The 25,577-nt window shown below is 36.5% G+C and overlaps 1 protein-coding gene across 4 annotated transcripts; it reads left to right on the forward strand.

Annotated features, from left to right (window-relative positions):
• The first annotated feature begins 2,132 nt into the window (after positions 1-2,132).
• lmnb1 (lamin B1) lies at positions 2,133-25,515 on the forward strand. 4 transcript variants are annotated; one of them, XM_063014105.1, is made up of 12 exons: positions 2,133-2,591; positions 17,165-17,321; positions 17,415-17,540; positions 18,722-18,892; positions 20,082-20,207; positions 20,751-20,864; positions 21,001-21,221; positions 21,664-21,889; positions 22,880-22,984; positions 23,071-23,190; positions 23,436-23,537; positions 24,462-25,515. In XM_063014105.1, exons 1-12 carry the CDS (start codon positions 2,221-2,223, stop codon positions 24,504-24,506), a joined length of 1,884 nt encoding a protein of 627 aa, XP_062870175.1. In that variant the 5' UTR covers positions 2,133-2,220; the 3' UTR covers positions 24,507-25,515. The 4 variants fall into 4 exon arrangements, with proteins under 4 accessions (XP_062870175.1, XP_062870176.1, XP_062870177.1 ...); XM_063014106.1 differs by having other exon boundaries at positions 24,465-25,515; XM_063014107.1 differs by lacking the exon at positions 20,751-20,864.
• Positions 25,516-25,577: the final 62 nt, after the last annotated feature.

The following is a 25,577-nucleotide window of genomic DNA, read 5'->3' on the forward strand; positions in this document are numbered from 1 at the left end:
AGACTCAGTGGATTGGGTTCAGATTTGGTCCACATGTGAAACTGGAATGTTAGGAATGTGGCCCTGAATCAGTGAAGCAGTGCTGTAAAGATTCGCCCACTGTGGTATCTACAGTTAAGTGCAAAAGTCTAGACCAAGATTCAAACAAACCAAGAAATGTGTTTTTTAAGTAGTTGGTTGGTGTTTGCTGCCCTATGATGGACCAATACCATTTCTAGGGTTTATTCTTTCCTAATGAATACATGAAAAAATGTTTTGTTTTGTTGTTGTTTTGTTATACAGTATATGTATTTTATATTCAAAAATCCATAAAGAATTCAAATTTTTACAATGCTTTAGATAAGCAGACATGATAGTCACATGCATTGTTAAAATATTTATGGAGAGGACACTGTGTTTCTGTAAATGATTGACTGATTTGTTGAGCCACACATACACATGGTTGTATTTTACAAAGTAAGTATTTAACAAAAGCGGTTGAATTTGATAGTTTGGCAGTGATAATTAGTACATTTACATTGGTGTGGCGTTTCGTGTGACCACATCGCAATGCAAACATGTTGCATTACAAACAGGTTGTATGACTACTATATTCAACAAAGAAACCCAAGAATTTGTTCATTCATTCATTTTCACTGACCGCTTCATCCTGACAGATGCAGTCGCAGCTGCTCTGACACCACCTGAAAACAATGGGTGCAAGGCAGGAACAGTCGGTATAGTGCACATGAGTGTAGTATAGTACAGTGCACATGAGTGTAGTATAGTACGGTATAGTGCACATGAGTGTAGTATAGTACGGTATGGTGCACATGAGTGTGGTATAGTATAGTGCACATGAGTGTAGTATAGTACGGTATAGTGCACATGAGTGTAGTATAGTACGGTATAGTGCACATGAGTGTAGTGTAGTACAGTATGGTGCATATTAGTGTAGTGTAGATTAGTATAATATAATATCGTATAGTGCACATGAGTGTAGTATAGTATAGTGCACATGAATGTAGTATAGTACGGTATAGTGCACATGAGTGTAGTATAGTACGGTATAGTGCACATGAATGTAGTATAGTACGGTATAGTGCACATGAGTGTAGTATAGTACGGTATAGTGCACATGAGTGTGATATAGTACGGTATAGTGCACATGAGTGTAGTATAGTACGGTATAGTGCACATGAGTGTAGTGTAGTACAGTATGGTGCATATTAGTGTAGTGTAGATTAGTATAATATAATATCGTATAGTGCACATGAGTGTAGTATAGTACGGTATAGTGCACATGAGTGTAGTATAGTACGGTATAGTGCACATGAATGTAGTATAGTACGGTATAGTGCACATGAGTGTAGTATAGTACGGTATAGTGCACATGAGTGTGATATAGTACGGTATAGTGCACATGAGTGTAGTATAGTACGGTATAGTGCACATGAGTGTAGTGTAGTACAGTATGGTGCATATTAGTGTAGTGTAGATTAGTATAATATAATATCGTATAGTGCACATGAGTGTAGTATAGTACGGTATAGTGCACATGAGTGTAGTATAGTACGGTATAGTGCACATGAATGTAGTATAGTACGGTATAGTGCACATGAGTGTAGTATAGTACGGTATAGTGCACATGAGTGTAGTGTAGACTGTAGTAACGTATGAATGTAAAAGAGGGTGGGTCTGTTTTAGAAAGAAAAATGCAAATGTATGACAATAAACCCTGTGCTTTCAGCAGCACGTGTGCGTGGTTGCGCATTATTTGCGCATTACTGCCCGCATTCGACTTTATTTGAATTTTGTTTCGGACGCTCAGTTGAAAACGCCCGGCTGCGTCGCCACTAGTGATTGGTCCCTGAGGGTCACGTGAGGGTCTCATCCCGATAAACGGCCATATTAGTCAAGCCCATTCTTTCATTCGGTTGGAGCACGAAGTGAGCGGTTAGTGTGAGATTAGAGGCTTTTGTGTTGTGTTTTATTCATTGTTTGGATTTGTTCTGTTCCGGGAGTTATTTTTTAATGCGGGACGGATTTTAAAGTAACCGCGTATTTTTTAATGAAAGATAATTTATTTAAGGCCTTATTTAAGGACTACTATATTTAACCAGGTCGTTTTACAGCGTGTTGCTACTACAAAGCCTGTTCAGCATATTTACATTGTGAGACTCTCAGCGTTTTATCTGCTCAAACTCAAGGACTCGTTTACATTTCAGTTCCACTTTAACAATGGCGACAGCGACTTCCACACCGGCGGGTCAGAGAATGAGCAGCCGCGCCAGCACCGGCGGTAGCGGCACACCGTTAAGCCCCACCAGAATCAGCCGGCTGCAGGAGAAAGAGGAGCTGAAGCACCTCAACGACCGGCTCGCTGTTTATATCGATAAAGTGCGCAGTTTGGAGTCGGAGAACAGCGTGCTGCACCTGCAGCTGTCCGATAGAGAGGAGGTGAGGAGCCGGGAGCTGACCGGCCTCAGGTCGCTGTATGAGACCGAGCTGGCGGACGCGCGGCGCTCTCTGGATGATACCGCTAAAGAGCGGGCCAGGCTGCAGATCGAGCTGGGAAAACTTCAGACTGAGCACGAACAGCTGCTGCAGAAGTGAGTGTCACCTGTCTGTATATCCGCGTGTCTGTATATAGTTAGTTTGCTTCAGTGGATTCATTTATCTTCATGTTTGTTGCCAGCAGGTTTTAAAATGGCCCGCCAATTGTGTCTAACGGGGTTCTGATTCACCGCACTTTTCACAACTACACAGTATCTCCAGAGTATTGTCTTACATGTATTTAAGCTCTAATTAATTCAGTTTGATCAGCCAAATAAACAAAACAAAACTGAAGCGTTGTGCGGAACACTGTTATTATTAGCAACAGTAATCCATACAGTTGCATTTGTTCTAAACCTAACTTAAGCGTATTATATTAAAATCTCTCCCCTGCAGCTGTATTTGTAATTTATAGACACTTGGTTTATATAGTGACTTTCTTTCTCTCATACACATTAGTGTAGTGTAGATTAGTATAATATAATATAGTGTAGTGTAGATTAGTATAATATAATATAGTGTAGTGTAGATTAGTATAATATAATATAGTGTAGTGTAGATTAGTATAATATAATATAGTGTAGTGTAGATTAGTATAATATAATGTAGTGTAGATTAGTATAATATAATAGTGTAGTGCACATTAGTGTAGTGTAGATTAGTATAATATAGTGTAGATTAGTATAATATGGTATAGTGTAGTGTAGATTAGTATAATATAATATAGTGTAGTGTAGATTAGTATAATAGTGTAGATTAGTATAATATGGTATAGTGCACATTAATGTAGTGTAGATTAGTATAATATAATATAGTGTAGATTAGTATAATATAGTGTAGTGCACATTGCTGTAGTGTAGATTAGTATAATATAGTGTAGTGCACAATAGTGTAGTGTAGATTAGTATAATATAATAGTGTAGTGTAGATTAGTATAATATAGCATAGTGCACATTAGTGTAGTGTAGATTAGTATAATATAATAGTGTTGTGTAGATTAGTATAATATAGTATAGTGCACATTAGTGTAGTGTAGATTAGTATAATATAATACAGTGTAGTGTAGATTAGTATAATATAATATAGCATAGTGCACATTAGTGTAGTGTAGATTAGTATAATATAATAGTGTTGTGTAGATTAGTATAATATAGTATAGTGCACATTAGTGTAGTGTAGATTAGTATAATATAATACAGTGTAGTGTAGATTAGTATAATATAATATAGCATAGTGCACATTAGTGTAGTGTAGATTAGTATAATATAATAGTGTTGTGTAGATTAGTATAATATAGTGTGGTATAGATTAGTATAATATAGTGTGGTATAGATTAGTATAATATAGTGTAGAATAATATAGTATAGTGCACATTAGTGTAGTGTAGATTAGTAAAATATAGTATAGTGCACATTAGTGTAGTGTAGATTAGTATAGTGCACATTAGTGTAGTGTAGATTAGTATAATATAGTGTGGTATAGATTAGTATAATATAGTGTAGATTAGTATAATATAGTATAGTGTAGTGTAGATTAGTATAATATAATATAGTGTAGTGTAGATTAGTATAATATAATGTAGTGTAGATTAGTATAATATAATAGTGTAGTGCACATTAGTGTAGTGTAGATTAGTATAATATAGTGTAGATTAGTATAATATGGTATAGTGTAGTGTAGATTAGTATAATATAATATAGTGTAGTGTAGATTAGTATAATAGTGTAGATTAGTATAATATGGTATAGTGCACATTAATGTAGTGTAGATTAGTATAATATAATATAGTGTAGATTAGTATAATATAGTGTAGTGCACATTGCTGTAGTGTAGATTAGTATAATATAGTGTAGTGCACAATAGTGTAGTGTAGATTAGTATAATATAATACAGTGTAGTGTAGATTAGTATAATATAGCATAGTGCACATTAGTGTAGTGTAGATTAGTATAATATAATAGTGTTGTGTAGATTAGTATAATATAGTATAGTGCACATTAGTGTAGTGTAGATTAGTATAATATAATACAGTGTAGTGTAGATTAGTATAATATAATATAGCATAGTGCACATTAGTGTAGTGTAGATTAGTATAATATAATAGTGTTGTGTAGATTAGTATAATATAGTATAGTGCACATTAGTGTAGTGTAGATTAGTATAATATAATACAGTGTAGTGTAGATTAGTATAATATAATATAGCATAGTGCACATTAGTGTAGTGTAGATTAGTATAATATAATAGTGTTGTGTAGATTAGTATAATATAGTGTGGTATAGATTAGTATAATATAGTGTGGTATAGATTAGTATAATATAGTGTAGAATAATATAGTATAGTGCACATTAGTGTAGTGTAGATTAGTAAAATATAGTATAGTGCACATTAGTGTAGTGTAGATTAGTATAGTGCACATTAGTGTAGTGTAGATTAGTATAATATAGTGTGGTATAGATTAGTATAATATAGTGTAGATTAGTATAATATAGTATAGTGTAGTGTAGATTAGTATAATATAATATAGTGTAGTGTAGATTAGTATAATATAATGTAGTGTAGATTAGTATAATATAATAGTGTAGTGCACATTAGTGTAGTGTAGATTAGTATAATATAGTGTAGATTAGTATAATATGGTATAGTGTAGTGTAGATTAGTATAATATAATATAGTGTAGTGTAGATTAGTATAATAGTGTAGATTAGTATAATATGGTATAGTGCACATTAATGTAGTGTAGATTAGTATAATATAATATAGTGTAGATTAGTATAATATAGTGTAGTGCACATTGCTGTAGTGTAGATTAGTATAATATAGTGTAGTGCACAATAGTGTAGTGTAGATTAGTATAATATAATACAGTGTAGTGTAGATTAGTATAATATAGCATAGTGCACATTAGTGTAGTGTAGATTAGTATAATATAATAGTGTTGTGTAGATTAGTATAATATAGTATAGTGCACATTAGTGTAGTGTAGATTAGTATAATATAATACAGTGTAGTGTAGATTAGTATAATATAATATAGCATAGTGCACATTAGTGTAGTGTAGATTAGTATAATATAATAGTGTTGTGTAGATTAGTATAATATAGTATAGTGCACATTAGTGTAGTGTAGATTAGTATAATATAATACAGTGTAGTGTAGATTAGTATAATATAATATAGCATAGTGCACATTAGTGTAGTGTAGATTAGTATAATATAATAGTGTTGTGTAGATTAGTATAATATAGTGTGGTATAGATTAGTATAATATAGTGTGGTATAGATTAGTATAATATAGTGTAGAATAATATAGTATAGTGCACATTAGTGTAGTGTAGATTAGTAAAATATAGTATAGTGCACATTAGTGTAGTGTAGATTAGTATAGTGCACATTAGTGTAGTGTAGATTAGTATAATATAGTGTGGTATAGATTAGTATAATATAGTGTAGATTAGTATAATATAGTATAGTGTAGTGTAGATTAGTATAATATAATATAGTGTAGTGTAGATTAGTATAATATAATGTAGTGTAGATTAGTATAATATAATAGTGTAGTGCACATTAGTGTAGTGTAGATTAGTATAATATAGTGTAGATTAGTATAATATGGTATAGTGTAGTGTAGATTAGTATAATATAATATAGTGTAGTGTAGATTAGTATAATAGTGTAGATTAGTATAATATGGTATAGTGCACATTAATGTAGTGTAGATTAGTATAATATAATATAGTGTAGATTAGTATAATATAGTGTAGTGCACATTGCTGTAGTGTAGATTAGTATAATATAGTGTAGTGCACAATAGTGTAGTGTAGATTAGTATAATATAATACAGTGTAGTGTAGATTAGTATAATATAGCATAGTGCACATTAGTGTAGTGTAGATTAGTATAATATAATAGTGTTGTGTAGATTAGTATAATATAGTATAGTGCACATTAGTGTAGTGTAGATTAGTATAATATAATACAGTGTAGTGTAGATTAGTATAATATAATATAGCATAGTGCACATTAGTGTAGTGTAGATTAGTATAATATAATAGTGTTGTGTAGATTAGTATAATATAGTATAGTGCACATTAGTGTAGTGTAGATTAGTATAATATAATACAGTGTAGTGTAGATTAGTATAATATAATATAGCATAGTGCACATTAGTGTAGTGTAGATTAGTATAATATAATAGTGTTGTGTAGATTAGTATAATATAGTGTGGTATAGATTAGTATAATATAGTGTGGTATAGATTAGTATAATATAGTGTAGAATAATATAGTATAGTGCACATTAGTGTAGTGTAGATTAGTAAAATATAGTATAGTGCACATTAGTGTAGTGTAGATTAGTATAGTGCACATTAGTGTAGTGTAGATTAGTATAATATAGTGTGGTATAGATTAGTATAATATAGTGTAGATTAGTATAATATAGTATAGAATAATATAGTATAGTGCACATTAGTGTAGATTAGTATAATATAGTATAGTGCACATTAGTGTAGTGTAGATTAGTATAATATAGTGTGGTATAGATTAGTATAATATAGTGTAGATTAGTATAATATAGTGTAGAATAATATAGTATAGTGCACATTAGTGTAGTGTAGATTAGTATAATATAGTATAGTGCACATTAGTGTAGTGTAGATTAGTATAATATAGTGTGGTATAGATTAGTATAATATAGTGTAGATTAGTATAATATAGTGTAGAATAATATAGTATAGTGCACATTAGTGTAGTGTAGATTAGTATAATATAGTATAGTGCACATTAGTGTAGTGTAGATTAGTATAATATAGTGTGGTATAGATTAGTATAATATAGTGTAGATTAGTATAATATAGTGTAGAATAATATAGTATAGTGCACATTAGTGTAGTGTAGATTAGTATAATATAGTATAGTGCACATTAGTGTAGTGTAGATTAGTATAATATAGTATAGTGCACATTAGTGTAGTGTAGATTAGTATAATATAGTGTGGTATAGATTAGTATAATATAGTGTAGATTAGTATAATATAGTGTAGAATAATATAGTATAGTGCACATTAGTGTAGTGTAGATTAGTAAAATATAGTATAGTGCACATTAGTGTAGTGTAGATTAGTATAGTGCACATTAGTGTAGTGTAGATTAGTATAATATAGTATGGTTCACTTTAGTGTAGTGTAGATTAGTATAATATAGTGTAGTGCACAGTAGTGTAGATTAGTACAATATAGTATGGTTCACATTAGTGTAGTGTAGATTAGTATAATATATTATAGTGCACAGTAGTGTAGATTAGTTTAATATATTATAATACAGTATAGTATAGTGCACTTTAGTTTAGTATAGTTCAAATCCCAGCTCGGCCATGCGGCCACTGTTATGCCCATAACCCTCTCTGCTCCAGGGTGCCATACGATGGCTGACCCTGCACTCTGACCCCAGCTTCCAAACAAGCTGGGATATGCAAAAAGAGAATTTTGTTGTACTGTACATCTGTATATGTATAAATGACACACAAAGGCGTTCTCTCTCTCCTCTCTATAATGCTATACACAGTTATTAAAGTTGAGCTTTGTGGAAAGAAAACTGAGGTGCTCAGAGGACTGTATGGAATACAGTGAATGGTTGCAGTTAAGTTAGTTATTTAAATATATATGACATTTAAATCCTTTCTAAAAGCTTCAAGCAGTCCGTTTAGCCTAACAGTAAGTCCCCCAAACGCCCTTGGGGGATACTGGTTTCCCTGAGGCAGGGGTGGGGGCAGAATGGGACTTTCTGTCCCGTCTTGTTTTCTCATCAGTATATTCGCCAGAAGCTACATTTAAATTAAATTTTTATACCATATGTTACCAAGCTACTGCACTTTTTAGTATAAATATCACTAACATATTGCCCCCATTTAAATGCAATTTAAAGCCATATCTGCATGCTATAAATACAGAGCTTTATTATTTTAGTATTGATGGGGTCAATAAAAACTCTAACAGTAATGCAGTACCTGTTATTATATTCAAATAAATCAACTGCATTAATAGGTGCCCCCGCAACATTAAAACAAGGGGTTGTGTTTGTTTAGCAATTTACATTTAAATTTGTGGTATTTGGCAGATGCTTTTATTCAAAGTGACATAGAATTATGACCAAATACAATCCAAGCAATTGAGGGTTAAGGGCCTTGCTCAGGGACCCAACAGTGGCAACTTGGTGGCGGTGGGGCTTGAACTGGTAACCTTGTGAAAGAAAAAACTTTTATAAGTTAATATAAAGTACAAGTAAAATAAGGATATTCAGCAGCTTGGAGATTTCTGCTTTATCAAAAACATAACCTATGAGCATGATCTACACTGTTTACTTACATTACTATGTGGTGAGATATTGCTTTCCAGCGTCATTGTTCTTCGTCTTATCAGTTAGCCTTTGTTTACTCATGTAAAACATAAATTTAACTACAAAATAACTTGGTTCCTTTAACATCTTGAGCAACTTGTTTGATAACATTCTTTTTTGCCATTTAATGTGGGTTTCATTTTCATTCTTATAGAGACGTTTGATTTTATCACAAATAATGAGCATATAATGGTGTGGTTTATTTATTTACATTTTAATACATTTACTTAAAACATCAACACTTCCAAGTAAACTGATGGTTTGTTATTAGAGGAAGAACATGATTTGGTCTCATTTTAAAAAGGAATCCTTAGGTAAGAAGCTATAAGGAGTTTGTTAGTTGGCCTCAAGTTCTGTTGTGGCAGATTTCAAAACACTTTTTACTTTTGTCTTAATTCATTGAATTAAGTGTTGGTTTGAATTAATCATCTCCAGTCAGCATGTTCCACATTAAGCAATATGATAACATGAAAAAAATACCACCATTACCTATTAATACAAAAATATTTTATTAAATATCAGCAGCTAAAAATTGTATACTAAAATAGAATTTTCGAACGTTATAACTCTGTTATCTATTCATCAATCCATGCACGTACACATGCATGCACCTTTGGGAATAAAGTGACTTCAAATTTTTTCTCAACATGTATTTCAATGGTTCCCTCCTTTACTTTAAATTTACATTTACATTTTACATTTTCAGCATTTAGCAGACGCTTTTATCCAAAGCGACTTACACAATGAGCAATTGAGGGTTAAGGGCCCTGCTCAGGGACCCAACAGTGGCAACTTGGTGGTGGTGGGGCTTGAACCGGCAACCTTCTGTTTAAAATAAATCATATCCTAAATTCCCTCCTTTATGATTTATCAAGTCATTTCTAATTCTTGATTGTGAGTCCACTGCCGTATGCACAACCCGACAACGTTAATTGAACAACTTTTTGATGGCTATTCGTTAACATCCCTAGTAAGAAGTCAAAATCTAAGTGAGCTTAGTTGAAAACAGCATGCTTTGTTAGCACAGATTCAGATTTGTGTGTACATCAGCGGTCCCCAAACTTCTTTTGCACCTCGGCTTGCGTTCATTATCATTATGAAGTTGCGACTCACTAAAATGTGTTCGACGTCTTGGACTGTAAAGGTGTTCAATGAAACAAAGTGTACATCTTGCTTCTTAGCACGTGTCCTAAGCTCATGGAAAAAAAGGCATCCTGAAGCATGGATTGTCTAATCATATTGTATGAACGTGCAGGTCAGTTAAACCTCGGTTATTATTCTGTGTTAAATTAGTGTGATGTTTAGCACTTGGGTGTCATACACGCTAAAGACTGGACCTTTTTCCAAGCACCACACCTTTGCCTCCAGCGAGGAAGGGGAGGTACCTTTAACCTTGTGGCAGTTTAAATGAAGGCCCAGGTCAAGCATGATGTAGACAACATTTAAATATATGTGGCTTGTAGACTTGCCACACGATTTTTGCCCTTGTTGCCACTTAAAGTGTAAATCTGTGGATGTAGTTTTTAGTTTGTAGTTTTTACCAAGACTGTGTTGCAACCATGTAATTTGTCAAGGTCATTTCCAAGATCACATGGCTGGAGAAGGCTGGAATGTGTTGAATGCTATTTCTCATTACATAGGAGTGTAGTATTTTTTTTCTTAGGGTTTGGTCTCTCTTCCTTTTCCAACTTCCTGTCTAGGCTATACAGACAGAGCACCAGTGTAAATTAGCTTCCCTCAGCGAAGACTTGTACTAGACTGGTGTGCGAAAAAGTACTTACCAGTTTATATATTTTTGTAGATAGTTTAATAGTTTTGCTATTAATTATTAGTTTTTATACTTTGATTAATGAAAGTAATAGGAATAATGGAATTGTCCTCTATGTCCCCTATATGGCAACATACCTGCACAATAAATGTCAAGTACATACAGAAGCCAAGGTTTAGATGAGCTTTTTGTGTGTACACAATCCAGCATTGATGCCCCATTAATGAACCACAATATTCAGACTTTCTCAGCCTCTGTCTCTTAAAGACTAATCTTGTACTTATGTTTATGAGATGGCAATACTGAACAATAGTTTTCTAATTTTTTTATTTTCTTATTTTTTTTTTACACCTGAATTTGTTTGTCTCGTTTGGTGCGATTCTTTTGGTTGGGTGTGAAAACAGTAATCATGGATACGGACCCAAAACGACCACATCAAGACCCTTGAAAAGAGGTGGTCTTGCTCTGGTCCCAATTGAACTCTGGCATTATTTGTGGCAAGAACATGGTTCCGTTTTGATCCAACCCAACTAGCATTGTATTGTTGTACGTTCTCAATATCAGTTCCCTTCTTTTGCTCAAGCAGTACAGCAATTTCAATGTAAATCAATATATCAACTATATATGGCTTAATTTGTGGGATACAATCAAGTTGTTTGGTAATGTGTAGTCTAAGTTCAGTGACCGACCATTAGTCATAAAAAAGGCACTTCAGTCAGTCATTAAAGACACATGCTGCTTTCTCCACCCATTTTCAGTCTACAGTCACAAGTCCAGTACCTTACTAGTAATTTGTTTAACAGATATGGTAACCTGATAGAGAGGTCTTGTGCAGTGTCTAAGTCTCCTGACTTTTCATGTTAATAGTTTAATAGAAGCCTCATGCTGCCCAGTTTGTCACCAGTTTGTTGGTTGTTTGGGTAGGGTTAGGTTGCACTGGGTGATATTACATCATGTTTATTTTAGACTTATTTAGATTTTTGTAAGCTTTTGTAAGTCCCATATTTGGACAGCTGAGGGTCTTGTCTAATCTGCTGATGCAACAAATTCCATTCCGTCACCATAAAGTCTTGAACAAAGTGGTGTTTCCTATAGTTGTGGGCTTTTTTTTTTATTTTATTTATTTATTTATTTTTATTTATTTTTTATTATTTTTTATTTTTTATTTGGGCAGAGAGATAAAATATAAGGGTATGTGATTGTGGAGGCTGTGTAGTGTACTTATTACTGTTACAGAGAAACAGTACAGAAGACTTTACAGAAGAAGAAATAAAGATTGCAAACATCAAAAGAGCCCTATGAATAGTATGTCTAATTAGTAATTGGTATACTGGCATGCTGTTTAGTAGGGTAGTATATAGTTTATCAAAGGGGCAACATGCAGGAACCATGCATCCTCTGGTAGCCGCCGTGCACATAATGTGAATCTTTTGGCACGTTTTTACCAAAAGTAAAAGGGTTCAGAACCTGGAATGTTTGTTTTCAGCTGGAACCAAATAATAGTAGAATTTTCAGCATCTCTGTGGGCATGTCGGGTGAAAGAGAAAAGAGAAAGCATCAATGGCGACATGGTCGAAGAGCATATAGTGGTCTGTGGAGGAAATGCAGCAATTATGTGGCTTTTATTTCGTGAAAAGAAACTGGAAAGTAGCACTGGATATGAAGTTACTACTGTTTACTTCCATGATGCATGTGAAACGCCCTCTCTTAATGATGCACCCTTGGTTCCAATAAAAACTGGTGCATGCTGGCCAGTTCTTAGTAGCATCAAGGTTCTAAGAAGCCTGAGAGGAATGAGTTCCAGATCCAGAGTTATTTTGGTTGTAGTAATTTACTGATGCTCTATGGAATTAATTATTAATACCATTAACTGTGGTGGCTAAGTAGGTAGCACTCACAGCAAGAAGGTCCTGGGTTTGATTCCCAGGTGGAGCGATCTGGATCCTTTCTGTGTGGAGTTTGCATGTTCTTCCCATGTCTGTGGGTTTCCTACAGGTGCTGCAGTTTCCTTCTACAGTCCAAAGACATACTGTCTGGTTAGTTTGAGATAATAAAAATACCTCTTGGTTTAAGTGTCTGTTTCTCGAGCTTGCTTTGCACTATTCATCACACAATTGGTGTAAGTTTTTATATTATATAAAACATTTAACCTGGCTCAAGTATATGAGTAACGTCCACATTTGTAATCGAAGTATTACTGTTGGACCCAGTGCAGGAAATTCCACCGTTCCTAAAAGAATTCTAAAAATGATGGCTATGCATTTTAGCTTTCTTAATTGTATTTTCCTTCAATTCATACCCTTTCTGCCTGTGGTGGTTTTTATACTGCTATTATACGAAATGCTGTACGATGGAAAGTCAGTTGATTGACTACAGCAGAAAGCACACTTTTAACCACCTGTTCCTAAGTTAGTGGAACAGACTCTCTTTATTTCTAACATGTGGCTTTGTGCGTGGGTAGCTGTTTTCTTAGCAGAAGGCGTGTGTATGTGCCTGGGACTGGATGAGCTCTGAAAATCTCATTCATCTGGAGTTTGTTTGGGGAAAAAAGGTTGTTGCAGGAAGTTCCTGACCAGATAACTAAACAACAGATTAAGTTAATGTGAGCCATTGGTTTACATGATAGGTTTTTTATACATTACTGGTAAAGGCCTTTTTGCTCCTTAAGTCAAGTTATAACAGCCTGTAGATGTTTGAATGACATGGCAGCTGCAGGACGTTTGTATAGGAACAGCTGGTTGCCCTACTCCTGAGAAGTGTCCCTTTGTCCAGGTTATAAAGCCAGTATGCATTTGCCATGGAAAGATTTGCTGAGTTAATGTTCGTGGTCAAATGTTGGTGAGACCACTCAAATCGCTCTACCACGTAGCGACTGTACTGTATTTATAAAGTACTTTTATAACTGCACTGTTCACATGTTTTGTAACTCGTGTTAAGCCAAAATGCTGTTGGGAGAAACTGGTCAGCTCATGATTTCAGTACATTCCATGTGCAAATTACACTCGGCTGGGTCTCTTCATACCAAAACAGATTATCTCGAACATATGACGATGTTATGCAACATGTGACTTAGTAAAAACATTTATGGAATTTGCACTTCTTGTCTGTTAAGCCATTTCAAATGTGTTTTCAAGCTTTGTATAAATAAATTATGTTTGATTTTGGATATTATTTGAATTTATGGTAGGAGTGGGCACAAGAATCTGGATACTTACAGCATCATTAAAATGTAGACTTTAATGTTTGTGTTTGTGTTGCCTGCCTTTCTGTCTTTTCTGCCTTTCGTAACGTAAGGACGTGTTGTACAATTGCATAAACACTGCTGATTCAGTTAGTTGTCCAGTCATCAGGGTCGGGCTTCCCAACAGTGGAAGACTGATTGGCTCCACTAAATTGGGAGAGAATGCTTAAATAAAATAAAATACATTGAGGTGGTGTTTCTGCTTAGTTTTGTTTTTCGTTAAATTGTAAGTTAGTGTGTGAATGCTAGTGCCTAGTTCACACTACACTAGATGCTAGATGCGCCAACTCATGTGTGAACTGTTCAACAACTTGATCCAAAGCAGACTCCAAAAATATCTAGCATGCCAAATATCTGGACCTGTTGCTGACCCAGAGTCCTGTAGTGTTTAAAGTCTTTTGATCAGGTGTCGAACTCCAGTCAATGAGAATGCAAGATACGGGGTGAGGAGAAACCCGGAGCAGAAGTTGTAAATGTGTGGGGGAGGGGCACAATATAGTTTCTATCAGAATACATCAGCGCAAACAAGCTTTACAAGATTTGTGACTTATCATCCATGCCAAACCATAGTCCCAATGTTGCATTGCAAAAAAATATGTATTTACCTCCAACTCTGCAGAACAGGGAATCGCTGCAGGCCGTGTAACCAAATCCACTGCGTCGCCCAGTTTCTTTTATTTTTCTTCCTTGCTTTTACGTTGCATATCGGTGCACAACCGACTTTGATCGCTCACTTCTTGTTGACGTGCATTTTTGGACGTGGCATCATTAAACCCCTCGACACTTATTGCGTGTGTTTTCGTGACAAAATATAGTTTGGGAGACCAGACAGATGCCTCCTGGTGAAATATCGTGTAGTGTGTGATCCCCTATCGCCAAGTAATCGTGTAGTGTGAAGACCACAAGCACTCCTGATTACAAGAGCTCAAGTTGCATAGTGTGAGCTGTAGTGATCTGAACACTTTGAAAGTCATGTAGTGTGAACTTGGCATAAGCATTGTGATTCTGCTACTTGACTAGCTGGACAATCAAGCAGGTGCACAGCTGTTTCTTGGTGCACACATACCCCTTTGTTTATGTTAAACATGTCTCCATTCGTGTTTTTTGGCCAAAGAGAAATATTTCTTTTTATTGGGCCTTTTGAAGATGGCTTACTATCTCACTTCCTGTCAACATTAAGGTACCGCATTGCTGGAATTCTTTTCATTCACATCTTGTCTTCAACAAGTACAGCCTCGTGGATGTCCTGGTATTTGTGGTTGGCCCCTTACTTCAGAGATACTTGGGTTGTGTTCACATGGCAGTGAATGAAATTGCAGCTTGTTGCAGTAGAATATCAGTGTTTATAATAATATTTCCGAATAATGTCTAATAACTCATCAGAATCCCCTGAGCTGCGTGCATCCACACAATGTGGTGTTACTTACCACAATCCCCTTAATGGCAATGTCACCACACCAAAGTTCATAAGCCTGCGTCCCCGAAGAGCTATAACGTATCTAGTACATAAGGAATGTTGGTGCAGCCCGTCTAAAGCATGAAGTCTTGATAGTGAAGCTTTTTTTTTTTTAAATAAACACCAGGAAATGAAGTGCAGAACTAAATCTTCAGTAGAAAAGCGCACACGCCATAGCAGTCGGGTCCTGTGTTCTAATCACAAGCAGTGGTCCCAGAGAGAAAAGCTAGCTGGATTGCTGGCTGTTTTTCTGGACAAGCCCTTTAGAGCTGCACTGTGAGTGAAGTGGGATTATTTACAGAACCAAAACAGCTTTATGGTATACTAAACTAGTTGAATTGTACTAGCCTTAACTCAGCCGTTGGGAGAAGACGCATTCTCATAGCTGAAATGTGACGCTGCGCTAGTATTGAATATTTTTTATGTTTTATTTGTGCATTTTCTCCCTCTCCTTCTAATTTAGCATAGCCAGTTAGTCTCCGCTGCACAGTCCATGACCCCTTATTCACCCATACTTTGGTAGATTAGCAAGTTGGCCAGGCTTTGCATTCCTTCACTCCTGTAACGTTGTTCACTTCTTCACTGATGTACCGAACTAACTTGCAAGTCTTCATGCACCTCACCAGTGTTGGGAACCGAACCTCAGTTTCAGTTTAGAACCGAATACGAGACAGTAAGTACTGGGTACAAATAAAATTTCTGTTCTGCTAGTAGTTCCTAAATGCTATAATGCTTTATTATTGTTAAGAAGGATATCTACCTTCAATGATGTACATACATTTCTGCCAGGACCTGTCTACATTACCATGTCACCCATCAACATGGCATCTTTATCGATCCCAAAGGAAATTAAAGTATCTATCTATCTATAATAGCAGGCCAGAGCTGGCTTGCATGGCTAACCTTAAGACATAAATGGTCAAAAGTGTGGCTTCACTTTATAAAACGCAACAACAAAATGGCCAGAAAAGACTGATGTGCAGATTTTTTTTATATATATTTAACTCACCCTGTTTTATGATGTTTTATGTAATTACTTAGTTTATTTGGTTGCAGGCATTTTTCATACTTTTAATAAATTTGAAGAACTATAATAAACATGAGGTCATTTTAGCCTGTTGACTTTGTGAATGCTTAGTTAACACTTAAAAAAATAAGGATATTATTGGTATTTAAACATTTAACCTTTTTTAAATTTTGAAATCAAAACGAGGAATTTATACAAACGATATCCAATCCCATTACTCCAACTCGGAAGTTTAATAGTTTGATGTATAATATTTAGAGAGGGAAAAGGCATGAATAGGACAGCGCTGCTGTTTGTTTATCTGTTCTTGACATTCTAAATTGATTATTGTACTTTTGACAGTTCCTTAACTTGCTCCTTAGTTTTCTTTTGTTGGTAGTAATCAGAAGCTCTTGACTGAATGTAATTATGTTATAAGGATTGGGTGATTACATGTGTGATTGAGCGCTCCTCCCTTTTAAGTCTACAAAAAGAAACTAGACTGATAGGCCTGGTGTGTCCCCCTGATGAAAGGGTTTTTGGTGGGTCACGCCTCATTCCTTTTCATCAGATGTTTTGTTTAAGGCCTCAGGTCATCTATGCCCCATCATTCTTAGCTCTCTTAAACACCAACACAGTGATGTGCATTACCAAAGCACTACATGTTAAATTGTAGTAAACTGTTAAAAACATTTCAGCTGTAAACATTACCCCACTGTCGACTCATATTAAAAATCTAATGATGACCTCCGTTTGTGTTTGTAGCTATGCTAGGAAAGATTCTGACCTGGCTAGTTGCCAGGCCAGACTGAAGGACGTGGAGGCGCTTCTGAACAATAAGGAGGCCAGTCTCGCTACTGCTCTTTCTGAGAAGAAAACCCTAGAAGTGACACTGGCCGACATGCAGGCCCAGCTCAAGGAGGTATACACCTTGTTCATTAATGCTTTAATCTGGCTGTTTAAAGTTATACAAAGTATTACCCCAAACAGATCATAATGTCTGCCCATGTTGCAGTTCGAGGCAGGTTTGGCCTCAGCAAAGAAGCAACTGGGTGACGAGACTCTGCTGAGAGTGGATCTAGAGAACCGCTGCCAGAGCCTGATGGAGGACCTCGAGTTCAGAAAGAACATGTTTGAAGAGGTAAGTGACAGTTGGTCTAGGTTCTGAGATTTGAGTTGTTGATGTCAGTGTGGTCTTGCAGCAAATGTAAACATAACCAAGAGTAACAGCTGTGTGAGCTGAGTGACATTACTTTTTAACTACTTTATAGGTAAGGCAGGACTACCCTGGCCATAACACCAATCCATCATCCCAAAGACAAAGCCAAATGCTGTGTAGATTCCTGCTTGGTCTACGTATATAAACAGCTCTCTATATACTATAAACATAAATTTTGGTGCAGATTTGGAGATTTAAGTTGTGAATGATCTTTAATTAATTAATTATTTAAGTGTTCAAAGCTGTCAACTAGTGTGAGTACCTTCTCAAGCACTCTACAGACAAAGGATGTAGTGCCTATGCAGCAGTGGCATCTACTGTCTGGTCAAGGTGCCTGCACAAGTGCTTGAAGGAACGCCTCACTTGTGCCCGTCACGGCTGCATGTGGGAAAGAGGACTGACTGAAAGAGGAAACCAGTGGCATCACAGGTGTCGGGTGGGGGTGTTCATTCTTGGCCAGCATCGCATGTTTAGTGAAACGTAATGATATTCTGGTTTGTGGTAATCACACATGCTAAAGGTGGATCAATGTAAAAATCACTGAGGTGTTACTCTGTAATTTGCACCTCACCTAGTGTGAATTCTAACATCCACACCCAGCTGGTTCTAAAATGAAGTAATTACTTATGGTTTTTGATGATTATGGCACACATGCAGTTGACATTGGGTTCCATTATGTATCCCTAAGCGCAGCATTAAGCAGTCTTTAACACTTTAAATAAATTAATCACTGCCTTTAAATGTGCTCTTTAGCATTAATAAATATCTAATCATAAGGTACTTGATTAGAAAAATTAATTATTTATTCTAACAGCTCCCTACTGAAAAGTATAACAAAAAACTGATGGTGAGTGATGGTCTTGGGGAATATGACTACAGTATATTTGCTCCCATGTTTTTTTGGCTCTTTGGTCAATCCTATGAACATAAATCCCTGTCTACCCACTTTACTTAATCAGTGTTTCTGTTATCATTAACTGATATTATACATAGATATGCAACACTGATATTATACATAGATATGCAACAATATGCTATATTAATGTCCATCAATAAATGTACTAACACTTTGTTAAACCTTTCCCACTCTGCTTTCTTGCCAGGAGATCAAGGATACTCGGCGTAGACACGAGACCCGGATGGTGCAGGTGGACTCTGGTCATCAGCAGGAGTACGAATTCAAACTGGCTCAGGCCCTGACTGATATGAGACAGCAGCACGACGACCAGATTAAACTCTACAAGGAAGAGATGGAGCAGACCTACATAGCTAAGGTACAGAGCCATTTACTTTCATGCAAACTAATGGAGGTATTAGAAGTGACCCAGTAGCTTAGCTTATTGTTATTTTTTGGCCCCATTATTGAATGTCATTATTGACGTCAGTTCTTCCTTACAGTAAAAAAAAGCCACTTCATGAGATCGAAAATCTTTTTTTTGATGGAACTGCATTCTGGGCTCCTTGTATAGGAATTTGTAAAATTTGAATATTTGAATGCAAAAATAGTTCATATAAAGAATTTATCTTAAACACAGAAGATTCAACAATGATTTATGCAGCTGTTACAGTGACTGTTTAAAACAGTTTTAAATTAACAAAACTCTGTTTTTATTTTATTTTACCTATTGACCATATAAATGGACAAATGGAAACAAGAAAAAAATATTACTCGAACATAACACCGATCATGCCATAAATAACACAAGTGTATAAAGTGGTGTAAAAAAAATCAAATAAGCAAAAAAATATTACACCTTTCACCTACTGACCAAAACACCAGGCGCAAAGCAGGGCGCCAATCTATCTCATGACTTCAGGAGTCATGTGATGGGGAGGTTTGGCTGTTTAGTCTAAACTTTAAAGTTTTAAAGTTTTCCTCTAATTGTCCAGATGTGTGTGTCAGCAGTTTTGGAGCAGCAATGGGACCTTGTTTATTAAATTAAATATGAAGCCAGTGTGTTACTGAATCTTGAGGAACAATTTAAGGGCCAAGTGTCAACAAATCTTGTCCTAAGTCACGATTGCCCCACAGTTTGTTAGACTGTAAATGCCCCTAAATGATTTTTAATCTGACTATTAACCAGTAAATATTGTTTATGGGAAATGACTGTAAAAAAGAAGTTTGATTGCAGTAATTTATTTGAACATTCATGTTTACCATGTGTGTCATACAATGAAGCTACTTTTTTTTATAAAACTGATATACAGTTTTGTAATTTAGATACACATCCATAAAGAACAGTGCACATACTGGTTAGAATTTATTTAACAAGTCTGAGTTATGCAAGCTTGCAGCTATACATTTCTAAATAAGGACTTTCTGTCGTTTTGACACCTCGTTCTAAGCATCTGCAGTGCCGGGGTTACACTTCCTTGTGCTTTTTTAGTTCCTCTTTGGTGTTTCTGTGTTCACTCTCCTTTTCACCCACAAGCTGGTCACATTCATTCGTGCGTCCGTTTCAGGTGGAGAACATTCGCCTGTCCTCAGAGATGAACAGCAGTTCAGCCAGCATGGCGCGTGAGGAGCTGAAGGAGTCTTCTATGAGAGTCGAGAGTCTGGCAGCTCAGCTGGCCAGTTTGCAGAAGGAGGTACGTGTGTCTACCGTTACCATTGCGGTCCTACTTTTTGATTGGATGATTGTTCTTTGTGTTTAACGTGTCTAACTTGCATGAAAAAAGTCTGTTCAGAGGAATCGATGGCTAATAAAGTAAATCAGTTTAAATAGTTAGGATTGTGTAATGTGGTGAAAGCAACGTACGAATGCAATCGGGGATTCCCAGCAGTGGAAGACAAATTGACTACGCTAAAATCGGAAGAAAATGGGAGAAAAACACATAAATAAACAGAAAAAAAAAACCTTAGAAGCATCTGTGTTTCCGGAACACATGAAATAGCTCAGCTTACATTTTAAATAATATAAATATATAACACCTTTTTCCCCTGGTTTAGAATGGCAGCTCTCTCTCAATTTTTACACATAGCTGGTGCATGTGCTCTGAGGGTGGGTAGGGGTGAGTCTCGAACTTGGGCAATAGTTCCATCAATTATGTTTTATATTTGTAAACTTGCTCCTTGACAATTGACACAATGGTGTAACGTGCTTCAGCAGTGTAGTTTACTGTACTAAACAGGAAGCAGAGCCAGATACTGCTGAGACTGTAGGATGGAACAAATGGGAGCAGGTAAACAAGAGGTCAGAAATGGAAGAGCAGACAGGACAGGAACAGTGCAGATGGACACATGAGGTAGCTGGCAGATAGGAAAAAAACAAAATAAAAAAAGAAATCAGGATATGTGTTTAAACTTAGGCTGTATGTTATTTGTAGCAAATGGTTTTTAATAAATGATAAATTTTTATGGTTGGCGTATCTGGTCAAACAGGCTCGAGGCTGGCAGGATCGGATCAGTGACCTAGAGGCCGCTCTCGCTCAGGAGAAAGACCTCAGCCGCAAGATGCTGGCCGATAAAGAGCGCGAGATTGCTGAGATCCGAGCCAAGATGCAGCAGCAGCTGGACGAGTACGAACAACTTCTGGATGTCAAACTGGCCCTGGATATGGAGATCAGTGCCTACAGGAAGCTGCTGGAGGGCGAGGAGGAGAGGTAAGACCTTTAGAACTGTTGTAGGAATTTGTGTTTACATTTACAGTATTTAGCAGATGCTTTTATCCACTTAGTGTTGTGACGGTGTACAGTGCAAGCAGTTCAGGGCCTTGTTTAGGGGCCCAACAGTAGTGGTGGTGGGGCTTGAACCAACAACCTTCTTATTACTTGTCTGCTACTTCAACTGTGTTCCAAAAGAACACGTGATTGAATAAATGAATGAATGAAATCTTTTCAGCTGCTCCCATTAGGGGGCGCCACAGTGGCTCATTCGTCTGTATATTTGATTTTGGCAAATTTTTTTTCCCCTGGATGCCCTCCCTGACGAGCTTAATTTTACCCAACTTTAATATGATCAGGAATACAATAGAAATTGGAGTAATACTCATCACGTGCACAACCCTTAATCTCTGTTGTCTTCCCATTGTGCTCTTTTATTCAGGCTGAAGCTGTCCCCCAGCCCGTCGTCCCGCGTGACCGTGTCCCGGGCCTCGTCCAGTCGCAGCGTCCGGACCACACGTGGCAAGAGGAAGCGTGTGGACGTAGAAGAATCTGAGGCCAGCAGCAGTGTCAGCATCGCCCACTCGGCCTCCGCCACCGGCAACGTCTGCATCGACGAGCTGGACGTGGATGGAAAGTTTATCCGGCTGCACAACACCTCAGATCAGGTCAGTGGTGTTCAAGGGACATGAGGGTTTTTTTGGCGTTTGGTTCGTGTTGGCATTGTAGTGCCACCTTTACGTGGAGTGGCCTACGACACACACACACACACCCCTATTTTAAGGAGTTGATGGAAAAATTGTTCTGAATCCTATAGTTAAATTTAATCTTCAGATATTTCTATTGTTTTGAATTATTGTAATAAAATGAGTAAAAATTTCAATTATAATAATAAGTAAATTATTATAATTACTGTTAACAGTAAGGATGAGTTTATTATAACTGAGTAAATTATTATAATAAACATGAGTAAATAATAAATGTCAAAAATAATAATAAGTAGTAAATTATAATTATTATTGTTAAAAGTAAGGATAATGAGTATTATAACAATGGGTGGCACGGTGGCTCGGTGAGTAAAAGCGTCTGGGTTTGCAGTTCTTTCACACCTTTGCACTTTTAAACTTAGATCACTACATTTTGGTCACCAAATTGCGTAGTTAGCCCCTTAAGTCCTTTTTTAACTACACAATTTGGTAACAAATGTAGTGATCTAAGTTTAAAAGTGCAAAGGTGTGAAAGAATTGCAAACCCAGACGCTTTTATTCGGGACAGGGTGTTTACTTTCTTTATTTAAAATGAAATTGCACTTCATTCAGATAATGAAGACGGTCTAAAGAGTACATAATGTGGCCAAAAAAACCACTACAGCCAAAAATACCCCCCCCCATAGGAAGCAAGTTCACTGAAACTAGCAACAGCGGGTGATAAATGGGCGTGGTGGTGGTTTTTTCTATCCAGTTGAAGAAGTGAAACTATTATGCAGAGAAAACGACTACAGTAGCAGCTGTGCTTTGTTTACATTTTAGTAAGTGGCATCCTGACCATGATACAGACTAAGTTATTCTTTGCAGGGTTTGTGGGTTTAATGTTCTTTTAGGAATTGCTCCGAACTTATGTTTAATGATGTTAATAAATAAATAATAATCTGTTTTTAGGACCAGCCAATGGTCGGCTTTGAGATGACCAGAATGATCGGAGACACATCGGCTACCTACAAGTTCACCCCCAAATATGTCCTGAAGGCTGGACAGAAAGTCACTGTAAGTACTGGTGGTAAGTTCACCATGTGAAATAAATCGTTACAAAAAAATTAAATTTTAATGGATTTAATTGATGTGATTTTCAGATCTGGGCATCCAATGCAGGCGTAAGCGCCAGCCCTCCATCTGACCTTATCTGGAAGAACCAGAGCTCTTGGGGAACTGGGGAGAATGTAAAAGTTGTGTTGACCAACGCAGAAGGAGAGGTGAGGACTTGTTCTGTGCTATGGGCCAATTTTACTATGGTGTCTATGGTATTGGCCTATTTTCCCCAGTGTATTAATACCTGTTTGCAGCCAGTATTATGGCTCAAATGACAAGGTTGAGAACCACTGATATAAGGTCGTCGCATCAGTAAAACGGCATGGTTTGTAAACTGCTGTTCCATCAGTGGTCAGCAGGTGGCAGCATTCCCAATTTATTTGCTTAACTGTACTACTCTCGTTTGCAGGAGGTGGCTGTGAGGACTACAGTGTTCAAGACTGCCACAGTGATGGAGGAAGAGGATGATGAGGGAGTGGAGGTTGTTGAGGAGGCACACTTCCTTCGGCAGGTGAGCTCATGACCTAGGAGGCACTCTTATTCTCAGAAACTTGCAGAAGTTCTTTCTAATTACACATTTCCTTACTCTAGGGCAAGTGAACAACAGTAAGAACGAGTGTCCTTGAACAAAAATATGTCCTAAAAATGTAATTTTATTTATATTTTTATTTAGTTTTCAAAACGGACACTTCTATGCGAGATTAGTTTGTATTTCTAGTTCTTAAATAAACTGAGGAATCCAGGATGACACCAAGGTATCAAACAATTTCAGATGGTTTTGTGAGTTTGTATCCTAGGCTAGACTCACAAATACACAAGGCACAGTACACTTATTACCAGTTTCAAACCCGAATAAATAGGACGGCTGTGTCCGGGATAAACAGTGTGCCAAATTAAATAATCTGACGAATGGTCCAATGTGGCGCCCCTACTGGGAGCAACTGACAGGATTCATTGATTCATACTGTATATTTATTTCTGTATTCAGAGCAGCAAAGGAGTCTGATTAGCCATTTATTAAAATGTTACGGAGCCCCTTAGGGGTCATTAACGTGAAAAAAATATGTTAAGAGCAAAATCTGTACCCACGGTTTAGTAATCTGTTCTCTTACCCATGGATTTGTAAACTGTACCCTCAATTTAGCAAAACTGTACCCACAGATTTGTAAACTACCCACAAATTTAAAATCTGTGACCTTCATAAACAGCTGCTTCTTCTAAGATTTCAGTGCGTCTGTGGCCACATACTTATCTATAATACCCTAATATTTGATGATTCATTTATATTTTTTTCTTATTAGTGGCTCTGTAAATGTTGTCAGTTGCATGTATTATTTGTGATTTATATTTTAATATTAAATATGTGTTTGCTTATATTTTGTGTCTGTGGGAATTTATACCCATGTATCGTGCTGACTTTAAGCTCATGTTTCAGCAGGGAGAACCACGAGCTGAGAAGCGAGGCTGCTCGATCATGTGAGCACGACGACACTGAATCTTACTTTTGCTCTTCCACTACAACCAGTTTCCGCTGCCAACTCTACAACCACCTCAGAACTATTTTTGTATCCCTTCTGTATTATAAACCGAGTGAAGTGTTTCCTCCCCCACCACCCCGTGTTTAGTTTTAAAGGATTGTAAACCCTTTTTTTTTTTTGGTACATTTTTATTTCGTAACATTTTGCTTTCTACAAACCAAAATCTCGTGATGAGTGGAGGATTCTGTTGTGAGAGTGAGTGCTCGGTGACTAGCAGGCAGCTTTTTCTTTAGCAAAATCATCCAGTCCTCCAGGTGCTGTGATTTTACCTTTTTGTGTATTTTATTTTTAATATACTATTTTAAAAGCCTCTTTGATAGGAAAGTTATACTTTTATAATAAGTTTCTAGTTTTTAGCTGAAGTGATTGTTGCATATAAAGGAATGTAGACTCACGCAAGCAAGCGTATCGAGCGTTTTAGAATTCACTTCCGACGCTGTTGTTTTAACAGTGAGGGAAGAAACTTTTCTTAGGCTGTTAGGATTGTAAGCTTTTCACTGTTTTCTTTACACACTTGATGATTCACTCTATTCAGTGCCAGTTTCTTCACTTTTATATACACTGGGCATCTCCTCGCAAACGTCTGACCAGTTTGAGCCATCGTGGTGTGGAAGCCGATATAAAGCTCTGCACTTCACTTCTGTACTTCACCAGCAGTTCTATGTAAGCAGTCTACGGATAGGTTACAGCCTGTCTGACACATTGTGACGAGACACTAATGCGACCGCGTGCAATAGTGTCACATAACTAATTACCTCTCGTGAGAACCTGCCTTGGATGGAGCATTTATAGTTTTACGCCATGTCGTCCATCTCATCTAACTCTAATAGTCTTATACCTATGTTGTCATTTCATTTTAACCTTTATTAGAATTGTGGGTTGTTTGTCACATGACTTGCATGCTTATTTTGCTGTAATCTTTACAGTTTGAAAAGCTAAATAAATTTTGATGTATTCTTTCAGTCTGCTTGTGCAGGTTTTTTTTTCTTTGGTTTTTGTTTTTGCTTACGATC

Source organism: Trichomycterus rosablanca, chromosome 18 (assembly GCF_030014385.1).
Source record: "Trichomycterus rosablanca isolate fTriRos1 chromosome 18, fTriRos1.hap1, whole genome shotgun sequence".
NCBI lineage: Eukaryota > Metazoa > Chordata > Actinopteri > Siluriformes > Trichomycteridae > Trichomycterus > Trichomycterus rosablanca.